The following is a 13,026-nucleotide window of genomic DNA, read 5'->3' as shown; positions in this document are numbered from 1 at the left end:
TTTGTTGCTAATTTGTTCTTCTTCAAGAATTTCTTTGTTAGAAAGCTTTTCATTAATATCAGTTGATTCAATTTTTTTTGCGCTCATAATAAAATAACTTGTCAGTTTCATTGACTGGCTCAAAACAGTCAAAAAAAAGCTTGTTTTTTGCGAAGTAGTTTAAAAGAAGAAGGAGTAGCACGTTTCAGTAAGAAGGAGTTTCAGCAAATCCTTTAACTACTTTGGACTTTTTAATTCTTTAAATACTTTGAAAGACCTTCACCAACTGTTCTCATCAATTTCTCTGATACTAATTAATCCTCACTTACTTTCTCAATGAGATACACTTCAATCAAGAGCATTTGTAAGCCAAACTGTTCTTACTTACTTCCTCACCGAGATACACATCTATCAAAAGCAACTGTAATCAAAGTGTTCTCACTTACTTCCTCACTAAGATACACTTCTATCAAGAGCACTTGTGTAAGCCAAAGTTTTACTTACTAGGATATCAACTTTATTACTTTTTGAACTTTTTATCTGAACATCGTTTTTAACACTACCAATGCACATAACACTAAACTTTCTTTATCAATGTCTTTTGTATCTCAGGCGTTATGTGAAACTGTATCTGGATGACCAGAGCATAATAACAGTAGTTCTTAATAGCGAACTTTCACTATTAACATATTTATGTTGCCGATTTAGAACTTTTTAATGTTCCTATCATCTGTTCAGATTCTTTAGGTGCCCAATGTTATTTTAATCCTTTAAGGTAGATTCAGTTTACTTCGGGTGCCCTTTTATTTAAACACAAAGTTGGCCATAAAAATAACGAATTATTCAACAATGATCTGAGTAAACTTTAACATAAGTGTCGTAACCTGTAATAGTGAGAATCTTCCGTAGAGCACTCTTGTTTCGGTGGACAGGCATTTGATTACCACTCATTATTAGAGAATCATTGGCAAAACTATCAATAAAAAATTTCCAACAGTCCATACAATTTTAATAAACACTCATAAACACGCTCTTTCCGACCTTTTTACTTAATTTTAAATCTTTAGTTTTCTTAAACTTACTTTGCATTTATGCTCCCAATCATTGATCCGTTCATCCGTAAACACGAGCTTGGACTTTCACATTTAGCATCGTAGTCATATTTTAGTTTTTTACATAACTTTCCAATTTTATTTTATTTAGCTAAAGAATATTTATTTATTGCCCCATAAACAAATTTTCTCGACGTCTTGGTAAGCTTCAGCACATAAAATTAGCACTACAAGTTATCAAGAACGCTTTAGAAACTTAATTTAAACTTTGTTAGCAAGAGAAATTCTATTTGTGAAAATAATTATTTTAAACAAAAACACTTCTTCTTTCTTAAAAAAATAAAGAAAAGGTTTTTGGTTCGTTAAGTTTGGCTGGTCATACATGTATAAAAGAGAGGTTTATATTTTAAGTAATTAAATAGTTTTCATTTTACACTTTTAAAAAAATAAAAAAAAAATTGGAGTAAAAAAAATTAGAAAACCATTTTATATTGCTTCAAAAGTGGTAAATGTGTGAGATCCTAATTAGCTACGGGGAGTCAGGAAAAAACTAAAAACTAAATAAGTGTTTTTCCGCCTCCCCTATTAGGGAAAATTGCTTATTAATTTAAATTTACAAAAAAGCTTATTTTTTGGCAGGTGAGAGTAAGAGAACAATTTATTAGCTTAACGCCAAAGGTGGTTTGCTAGAACAACGCCAAAGGTGGTTTGCTAGAACAACGTCAAAGGCAGTGTTGTGATAGATATTGCGTAATCAGCTGATTAAACTTTTTATCACTTTTTACTTTTTACAACTTATATGATTCAAATTTATAAAATAAGTTTACTTTACTGCAAACTTAAAACTTTTTTAAATGTTCACATGGGTTGCTATTAATCGAACATATATTTTTAAAGAAATATTTTATTTTATTTTGTTTATGTCCTTTACATTTTAGATTTGATATTTTGTTAGATTTTATGATAGATTTTATATTTTTTTAACCTTTAAAATGTAAAGTGTTTTTTATTGTTATTACTTAACATGACTGCATTCAACTAAAAAGTTAAACAGAGTAGCAACTCTATACAACTTAACATGGGTTGCTGCGACACTATACAGTTTAATTTAATTTTTACTATAAATATTATTTTACTTAATTTTTCGAACCAGCTGAAATCATAATTTTCGTAGAATAAAAAACATAAAATCCACTTAGAAAGAATAAAATATCAGTTTAAAAATATATGCTCGATTGCAAACAACCCATGTGAACATTTAAAAAAGTTCAAATAGTATGAATTAAAAGTACTTTTAAATATTTTTGAAGCAAGGTTCATGATAGTTTGAGTAAACTATTCTGATAAATATGTGAAAAAATTCATGTGTATAATAAATTATATTTATAAAAAGTTGCCGAAGAAACACCTAAGGAATTTAATTTATTTTAACCGAAGTCTAACTATGAAAACATTTATGATTTTTTAAAGGCACCATTTTGTTCCAATTCAAGGCAGCCGGTTTTCTAAATTGGAACACTTTGATTCTTTAATTAGAACAGCTCGCTTCTTTTAAAAAAAACCTCAGTAAAATTAAAAAAAATTAAAAACTATTTTCATCTTTCAGTAACAATTTAAAACAATTCTTTCAAAACTTATAATAAATTTAAAATTGGCTTGGCAAAACGAAATTCTACAAAATAATTTATTGTACAAAACCTTTTTAACTATTGACGTTTTTTTATTTAATAATTAAAAATCACTAAAATTATTAATTATTAATTAAAAATCACAAAGTATTATTTTTGAGATATATGGTTTATTTTAAAATCACGTCTGAACAACTTGTTCAAACTTTCAATTTTATCACTGATAAAGTGAGAAAAAACTTTATAGTTCTGATCAAAGAAACTTTTGACTCTTTTGTATTACCACTGCAATATCATGCTTGTAGCAACTTAAAAGATAAGTTTTATAATTACTAAGTCCCTGCAAACCAGAAGCTTTAACATCGAATTAAATCTCGAATCAAGTCACCTATATGGTAGCAAATGAAAAACGTCTTGAAACTTAAAAAAGTATTTCTAATACGCAAAAAAATTTTAAAGTAGATATCACTTGGGATCGTCGATAAATTACGCAACGCTAAGTTTATTTTTAAAAAAGGAGTAGGAGATCTTAAGCTCTTTTACGGGATGATTTTAATTAAACTTAATGGGCTTTTTGATTTTTTATATGGCTTGAGGCTCTGCTAGGGAAATCGTATAATCTTTTTTGTTTTGTTTATTGGTAAAATTTAGCGTTGCATAATTTATGGACGATCTCTTACTGCATAAATTCGATTCAAAATTTAAAACATTCTCAGGGCCTTAGTTATTATTTGCACTTTAAATCCCATTGCATTAAACGCAAAAAACTTTATAATCTATAGTAGTATAGTTTACCCAATGAATACACCGGGTAAACTATACTACTATAGGTCATAAAGTGAACACAAAGTATCTACTATAGAGTATCATGTATCTACTATAGAGTATCATGTGAACACAAAAACAAACCTAAAAAACATGACGCAAAAACCTTTGTTTGGTATGATGGTACACGTACATTTTTTTTAGAGATAATTCTCTCAAAACGTAGAATATAAAATGTTTTACTCGAAAAATGCAAAGTAAAGTCATCGCGCATTTTGTTTCCAAAATAAATGCAAGTATTCTTTTAAAGGCGCTGTTTGTACAACAGCGCCTTTAAAAGTTTAAATAATCATATATATATATATATATATATATATATATATATATATATATATATATATATATATATATATATATATATATATATATATATATATATATATATATATATATATATATATATATATATATATATATATATATATATATATGATTATTTAATACGGCAAATTCCATTTGAGAATTTCTATACAAAAGCTCAATACAAATTATTTTCGGAATTTTACTTTATATTATAAAGATTTAGTATTTTTATAATACACTTCTTTGTTGTTTTTTACGATGGCATTTGTAAAATGACATTATTTGTAAAAACTGTAGGTATTATGGTAGGTATTATAATTTTATGAATATAATTTTAGGAATAAAAGTATGCATGAATATATATATATATATATATATATATATATATATATATATATATATATATATATGTGTGTGTGTGTGTATATATATATATATATATATATATATATATATATATATATATATATATATATATATATATTATTTAATTAATATTTACATACTTTAAATATTATTCTTAGGTATAAAAATGAACGTTACTATTCAAACTTTAACTTCAGTTGAACAATTCAGTTATATCTCTATTGCTATTCTATGCGTGCTTTCGCTCGGTGTTGTCACAGTCAATTTTATTTGCCTGGTTATTGTAAAAACTTCTAAGAAAATGTCTAACAGACCATCTATACATTTTATTATCAACTTATTGGTAGTAGATTTATTGCAAGGATTATTTGTAATTCCAATTTATGCAATAAGAAAACTGAATACTCAAAGTGGATTTTGGGATAGTGTTATATGTAGTTCTTTTCGATTTTTATACATGTTAACATATTATATGTCAATATTTTGTGTTCTACTAATTGCGTTGGATCGGTATATTGCTACTACTTTTGTTTTCAAATACAAAACTTTGATTAAAATAAAAACAGTTAGAATTATTATAAGTGTAACTTGGATTTATGTCACGGTTTTGTGTTTAATTCCATTTTTCAAAACGTCAACTCAAAGTGAAAATGATTTTTGTTTATATCGTCAGACAGATGCATGGACAATAACGATGCTTTTTCTTCATTGTTTTGTCCCTTATTTGTTAATCTTATTTTTCTATAAAAGTATTTTTAAACATATTAGAGATATAGAAAATGAATCTGGGAGGACAGATGATACATCTTTGACGGATGGAGCAACATTTTCTCAACATAATGTCTCTACATTTAATGGTATAAATGCTATTTACTTATCAATTAGAAATAAAAAAAAGATACCAGAAAATACAAGAAATATTCTGAAAATCTCTGTCTTCATATCAATTTGCTACGCCATTTGTTGGACACCTTCGGTCATTTATTATGTACTAAGCACGTTCTGTCCTGAGAAATGTTTCTCAAAAACATACATGAACTCTGTTAATCAAACTTACCTAGAATTTGTTATCAAATATTTAGGTTTTTTAAATTCACTGGCAGCGCCAATGATCTATTGTTTTACTGTAAAAGAATTTCGATTTCAATTGTGTTCTAGACAAAAAAAAGTAATTTGCAATTCGTTAAAAGACCAATCTTTTACAAATGTGAAAAATTATGATAAAGTGCAACTCAGAACAATTAATAAACTTAAAGGGCTACCATAACCTGCTTAAAATCATGGCAAAAAAATTAATTCTTTACCTTTATATATTAATAAAATATGTATTTTAACTTGTGTATAAATTGTAATATAAAATTGATATTTTAATATGAATACTAGATTATAAAAATTTAATGATCTTTTTTTTTGATTAACTTTTTTAAAATTACATATTTTATGATTCTATTATAATTTCAAATTGTATGATTATATTTTAAATAAACATCCATGCGGCTTTCAACGGTTTTTTTTTTATTGTTTGTGCGTATAACATTTTTAGGGGACAGCATAACAACACCTTTTTAAGACGTAATTGAGAACTTGAAAGTTGTAATTAAGATAAGTAAAATGTAATTGAGAAATGCAACATGTAAATTAGAAGTCGCAATATGTAATTAAAAAACACAACATGTAATTAAGAAATTTTAAAATGTAATTAAGAAACCCAACATGTAAATAAGAAATCGCAATATGTAATTTGAAAAACAAAAGTTGTAATTAAGAAATCGTAATATGTAAATGAGAATACATTAATTGTAATTGCGAATTCAATGTAAGCTTAAAGGTCATTACAAAAGATCTTCTTGGACATGCATTTTAGTAAGTTAACAATATCAAATTTAGCATTTGTATGCACCAGCAAAGCAGTAATACAGTAATGGAATTGAAAGATCGTTGTGTTATGTGTCAATACACTATGAATAGAAAGTCTGTTATTAAATTGAATCCGTGCAAGCATTTATTTCACCATATTTGTTTACAACCACTTCTGGAACAACCAGAACCACCTTGTCCAATTTGTAGACATGAAATACATACAACTGAACGAGGTGAAAGAAAACATTATGTTTTATTTTCATCGAGTGATAGAAGAAGAGTAATTGAATGTGCTGAGCGAAACGACGATTGGGTGGCTCTGGCGCAAACTTTAGGTGTCAAATATAAGACAGCATTCAATTGGGTCCGCAGCGGAAATTTAAATTTTCTTGGAAAAGGTGGTTTTAAACCAAAAAAATTAACCAATGATCAAATCGAAGAAACACTAACATGGATTGAAAGTGACTGTCAGTTGACATTGGTGGCCATTAAAACAAGGGTATTAAGACAATTTAATATTAGCGTCAGCACAATCACAATTGCCAATTACCTTGAAGGCAGACTATTTTCATTTTAAAAAGTGCACAAAGAGTCTACTACTATGAATAGTAATGAAAATAAACAAAAAAGAGCTGAATATTTTAGGAACATTAACGAACATATTACAAATGGTCATCAGATAGTTTCGTTAGATGAAAAAAATCTTAATCTTTTTTGTAGAAAAACGCAAAAACGTGCCAAACAGGGGAAAAGAGCAATAATGAAAATACCTTCTTCAAAAGGTGCAAACATACATTTGATTGCAGCTATATCAACAACAAATGTCGTCATGATGCAAAGTCGCAGAGAATCGTTTAAAGCAGATTTAAACGAGACAGGTTAAACCCAGTGGAAGCTATCTGGTCCGAAATAAAAATAAACGTTAAAAATGTTATTCGCATTCCACCTATATTTGGTGCTGGGATTACGTAACAACTAATGCAGTATTTAGAAAGAATTGTTACTACGGCAAAAAGTACAAAAATGGGAGGTGATTGTACATGCGCTGTACAACATACGGCCACGCATTACGCAATGGTTTTAAATATGAAAGACGTCCAAGTTGGTGCTTAACTGAATATTGCAATGATTTTTAATGACGTTTAAATTTAAATTTTAAATTTCTATGTAAATAAACAATTTGTGTTTTATTTATTATTTATCTGAAATCACAATTAAATTTTTCACAAACAAAAATAAAAGAAAGTTTTAATTGATACCAAATAGGATTTTTCCAGTTACCGCCTAAACCTCAAATGCCTTTTTCATGACTTTTTATATTTTATTGTTATTATATTGTTATTTCCAGCCTTAAATTACAAAGTATATTAGGACTACAATACAAAGAACTTTGTATTCTTTATACTTTTCTCAATTACAACTTTTATCTTCTCAGTTACAGCTTTCGATTTCTTATTTACAACTTTCATGTTCTAAATTACATCTTACGTTTCTCAATTAAAACATTCATCTTCTAAATTACATCTTACGTTTCTTAAAAGGTGTAATTAGCAAACATAAAAGTTAATGAATGTAAATTACTTGTGTAAAAAAAAAATAATAATAACAATAAAAAACTGCTGTGTGTAAAAAATATACACAAAATTAACTGAGTTGGCGTATAACTAAGTAAATAAAAATTATTCATAAAGTAAGCGTGAATTAGTGCGTAGTGTATAAAGTTGGAATGCCCATGCTAAGTGTGTTAACTATTATGAAGTTTCTTCCACCATTCAACTTTGTGCTTATCTTTACCACGAGGCATAATGCGAAAAAGCTTAAACCCCATTTCAATTTTCCGCAACATTATGACAAGTGTTATCGTCATTATCATTCTGCTCAATCTTTACACTTTGTACTTCATCATATTCTAAACCAGCTGAAACTTTAACTTGTGTTTCTTTTTGACTATTTCTTTCATTGATCAAAAATTCTTCCATCAATGAATGGTCGTTGATTATTTTCCCGGTGAACTTTTCTATGTCATACTGACAAAGTTTTAAATTAATAAGTTTAGATATAGGAAACGATAAAATATTGTTTTTAAAGAATGTTTACTTTCAATAAAGATATTTAATATAAATGTTAAACTTTGATAAGAAATGTATTTATTTAGCAATAAATTCAGCTTTATAACGAGATATAAAAAATATTATACAAGTGAAACAAAAATGTTCCAAAGCATAGCATTGATTGTGTTTTTCATGTTTAATGAATCGCGTGGCCTCATGTAAATGCTCACTTTTGACAAATAGTAGCAATTATTTCTCTGTTGGGTTTTTTTTTTTTTCTGTAGTTTTAAATGAAACTTGAAATAATAGAGCTAATCCACTCCAATTTAATTTAATTAATAAGAGTTTAATCATGCATGCTGAATTTGTTATAAGCGAAACAATTAAAAACTTTAGCAATAACAACTCGCCTATTTATTTATGTTCGCTAGACGCTAAAAATGCTTTTGACAGCTGCAATTGCAATATTCTCTTTGATAAACTTTACTTTAATAAAAATCTCTCCAAAAATTCAACACAAAATCTTCTTTATACCATAACAGCAGTGCTACTGCCTTGTACCTTGGTTCCAAATCAGTTTCATAAGCTCTTAAGCTCGATTCTTCACCTGTATATATACACTGCAAGCTATTCGAATCTATAAAATGTGATGACATTGTTGGTTCTACTATATGTGGAAACTTTACTGGTGTTATAGCTTATACAAATGACATAGTTCTTCTCAGCTCTACTCTATCCTAGAGTGACTTTTAAAAGGTAAAAAAATTGAACAGCGTAGATCTTTATGCAAACTTGGAAGCAATCCAATTAAGTCATTTTTTAATGTTAAAGTAATATCAAAACTATATACACTCTCTATTTAGAGTTCAGGAGATGTCAACTTGTATACAGCAAAACAAAATAAATACATTTATCCGAATTTACACAATAAAGTATTGTTTGAAATGATTGATTCCCAGCTCCATTACGATTTATTTAAACACACCTTTTGATGAAATAAAGAAATTAGCATAGACTGAATATAAAAAAACTTTGTTTTTTATATTCAGTCAATGAATTTTGTTTAAGAAGAAAATAAAAATGAGTAATTCAGGAAAAGTAACTTTTGAAGATACTCTTCAAATTTTGGTACAAGAAGTTTAATGTTAAATACAAAACATCAGTGAACAGTTTTAAAAAATACTCTTAAGGAAAACATTCTTAAATGATCTTCTTTATTTTTATCTCCTTTTATCTCCTTAATTTTTTTAAACTGATATAAAAAAAAAGGATAAAAGGATTTTATAGATAAAAAGAAGCAAATAACTCGAGGCTACTAAAAATTTTCATAAAAAAGAATTGCTTATAATTGTCATTCAAATTATATTATTGTTTCACAAGTGATCAAATAAGTAAGGATATCAATAGTAGATCATCTTATAACAGAAAGTGTCCCATGATCAACAACGTTGCGAATTTTAGACTTAAGCGAGCAAAAAAGATTTTCAAAGCGCTTCGGACTAAAATCTCGTAACTTAAGTTGAATTCTCTTTTTCAGGTGGTTAAGATTTTTTGCTTTGAAATCATTGGAATAGAATCTCTGTTTTAGGTGAGCCCAAAATGTCTCAATGGGCCTTAATTGCGGTACATTTGGTGAATTATCATCCTTAGAAACATAGGTTTTATTAAACTTCTTATAAGTTTCAAATGTTAGCTTTGCATAACGATAGCTTGCACCATCAGGCCAAAATATATATTTTATATTTTTGTGATTCGAATTGATGAAAGGTAACAAGTTTCTTTTCATGCATTCTTTGGAATATATTTTTGAATCAATGGCATTATTCTTAATTGCAAAGAAAGGCTTTGATTTACCAAATCTACTGATTGCAATCCATACTAAAACTTTCGCATGAAACTTTGATTTAAACTTATATTTATTATTGTTTTCAGCTTTGTCTTTATCTTGGCTATAAAAGCTATCATTTCCTGGTGTGTTTTGGTTCAATGTAAAATAGGACTCGTCATCCATGATAATTTCAAACTCATTTGACGGTCGGAAAGAAGTTTTCGAAAGTTTTAACAGTCGTTTTTTTTGTTTAATTATTTGAATTTCAGAGCTTTTTGGTGCTTTCTTTCTTTTGAAATATTTAAGTCCATGCATGTTAAAAGTTTTATAAACATAACTTCTATGAGTTCCATATTTTAATGCAAGTTTTCTCTGCGAGATTCCAACTTTATTTGCAGCCTTGTTAATGAGTCAAGTAATTTTTCTTAAGTCCATTTTGCGTGGTTTTCTGCAGCTTCCCAACTTTCTTTTAAGGTCAATATTGTCGTCAACTCTTTTAATAATATTATAAACTATTCGCCTTGCAACTTTCATTTGCATAAAATGATGCACTGTAAATGTTTTCCGTTTGTCTATGTTATCTAAATAGGAGTTTCCAATAAGCTTTCGTTTGTCGTTTTCTTTAATTCCATCCATTTTATTTATATAACTTAATTGCCAAAATCAGTATCAGCTTATGACATATGAACGTCAAGTGAATATATTTAACTTCGAACTGCAGAAATATTCGAATTTATTCGCGAATTTTGAAGTTAAAATTTTGTGTAAATTATTAAAAGCCTTGTGTTATAAAACATACAAGTACATACTTAGTACTGTGAAATATATATACATAATAAAAGACACTTTCTAAATAGTTGTTTACTTTAAAAGACTCAAAAAATAAAAATAAAAGCAATGACGCAAGTTTGTTTAAATTCGTAATTTCTTCTCTTTTACACTTTTATAAAAAAGTGTAAAAAACGCTATTTTTTAAATAGTATATTGAAATTTTCTTGTGTTTTAAAACACTAAATTCTGGATTCATGGTATTTAGAGATTTGCCAACTTATTATTTGCAAACTTATTATTTTTACAAACTTATTATAGCTCTTGTTTTGAGAGTAGAAATTTTCAAAAATATTTTAAGACTAAATTAAAAACTTTATTTATTACTGATTACTTTACATACAATAATCAGTTTAACCAGACAAACTAATTAATATCAAGATATATTTCTCAATTCTGGGTCTGGGTATTTGAGGTTTTTGAACCTTCGGTTTAATGCAGATGCAATCTTTAGATATGCAATGTTGGCATTTTCCTTGCGTGTCTCTAGGTCTGTTATGAATATAGACTTAAATTTGACTACATCAGCAGGGTCATCATCTGAGCTCTCCATCACACGAGAGAGACGGCAAAAAGCAGACAGAATCACAGAACATGAAAAGTTTTTTTTGTCCACCCAGAAGTTCAGTGACATACCTGCAACAAATGAAACTCACTTCACTCAAATGTTTTGAACTCACTTATACACACAAAAAATGTTTTCATAGTCATGCTTAGACATACACACACAGGCACAATTCTCTCTCACGTGCAATGAAACCAGTCGGTGAATATATGACGTAAATATATTTCAAATAAAGTCAGTACACATATATATGACACAAATATATGACGTAAATATATTTCAAATAAAGTCAGTACACTTAGCACAGGTAGTGCAAAAAATATTGTCGCTGATACAAAATATCTACCTTTTGAATGCGTTCCCTGCGTCGCATATAGTTTTCAGCGTTCTGTCACAGTAGTTATGCAAAACAGCGCGTTCGCAGAAACGAACAGCTACTGAGAGATTTCCTCACCGCACAAAACACAAAGATTGCTATGCCAACATCAGCTGAAATGGACGGCTGATGTTGGCATAGCAATCTTTGTGCTTTTCCAAACTTTGTAATTTGTCTATTTCAGCTGATGTTGGCATAGTTGTTGGTCTTGATGCATTAAAGTGCATCAAGACCAATCGCCTGTAAAACATATAAGAAGAAAAACCTTCAAGAACTTGAAGATAAATAAAGTATGATCTTCCAAGTCGTGCAGTGTCAGCTATAATAAAGAAGATTAAAAAAATTAAAAATTTTTTATTAGTATTGTAATTTTTCCATTTCAGCTGATGCTGGCATAGCAATCTTTGTGTTTTGTGTTGTGAGGAAATCTCTCAGTAGCTGTTCGTTTCTGCGAACGCGCTGTTTTGCATAAATACTGTGACAGAACGCTGGAAACTATGTGCCACGCAGGGAACGCATTCAAAAGGTAGATATTTTGTATCATATACAGTATTTCTTGCACTGCCTGTGCTAAGTTTACTGACTTTATTTGAAATGCCTCACTTCTGTGCAACACGAACAAAATGTTCTGCGCACATTTCAGCAAAAAGCCTGTCTTGTGCCTTCATTCCTGTCAGAGCATGTGAATGCAGTTTCCGTTATTCATCAATGTAATGCACAGTAACTCCAAGGTAAATATGGTTACCAAGCGATGTCCAGTAGTCTCCAGTGAAGGCAACAGTTTCTGCATCTTAGAACATCGTTGCCTTTATAGCTCTCTTCTTTTCATATAATTTATGTATTTTTCATGCGATGGTGCGTCTTGGCGGAGGCTCATACGTGCAATCATTCGTTCCAATCCTTATAACATTCTTCATTCAGACCAAGGTCTTCCAAAATACTAATAGTCTGCAGTTTGTAGCTTGCCATTTTCCAATGGCATTTGTTATTTTGCTTTTCTCTTGTTTCTCTATAGTTTTCCCACATAGCTCAAAGTAAAAATGTCCGTCTAAAATTTTGGTACCTTTTTCCCTTTTTGTAAAATTTCTCTTACAACACAAATCTTCATCAAATTTATTTATTGTCGTATAACATAAATTCACACAAATTTTTGATTATTTTATGATTTGATTATTATTATTATAAATTATTATTCGATTTATATATATATATATAATATATATATATATATATATATATATATATATATATATATATATATATATATATATATATATATATATATATATGTGTTAATTATGTTAGTGTATTTTACAAATAGAGTGCTCAATGTTCTTAAAAGACAGAGCAATAATAAATTAAATT

At 28.3% G+C, this 13,026-nt stretch overlaps 1 protein-coding gene across 1 annotated transcript; it reads left to right on the top strand.

Annotated features, from left to right (window-relative positions):
• The first annotated feature begins 4,011 nt into the window (after positions 1 to 4,011).
• LOC105847278 (beta-2 adrenergic receptor) lies at positions 4,012 to 5,538 on the top strand. Its single transcript, XM_065815417.1, has 2 exons — positions 4,012 to 4,092; positions 4,312 to 5,538. The coding sequence occupies exon 2, from the start codon at positions 4,320 to 4,322 to the stop codon at positions 5,418 to 5,420; it is 1,101 nt and encodes a 366-aa protein (XP_065671489.1). The 5' UTR covers positions 4,012 to 4,092; positions 4,312 to 4,319; the 3' UTR covers positions 5,421 to 5,538.
• Positions 5,539 to 13,026: the final 7,488 nt, after the last annotated feature.

The sequence above is a fragment of the Hydra vulgaris genome, chromosome 13, assembly GCF_038396675.1.
Source record: "Hydra vulgaris chromosome 13, alternate assembly HydraT2T_AEP".
Lineage (NCBI taxonomy): Eukaryota > Metazoa > Cnidaria > Hydrozoa > Anthoathecata > Hydridae > Hydra > Hydra vulgaris.
The sequence above is the reverse complement of the archived record's forward strand: the minus strand, read 5'-3'. Positions and strand labels throughout refer to the sequence as shown.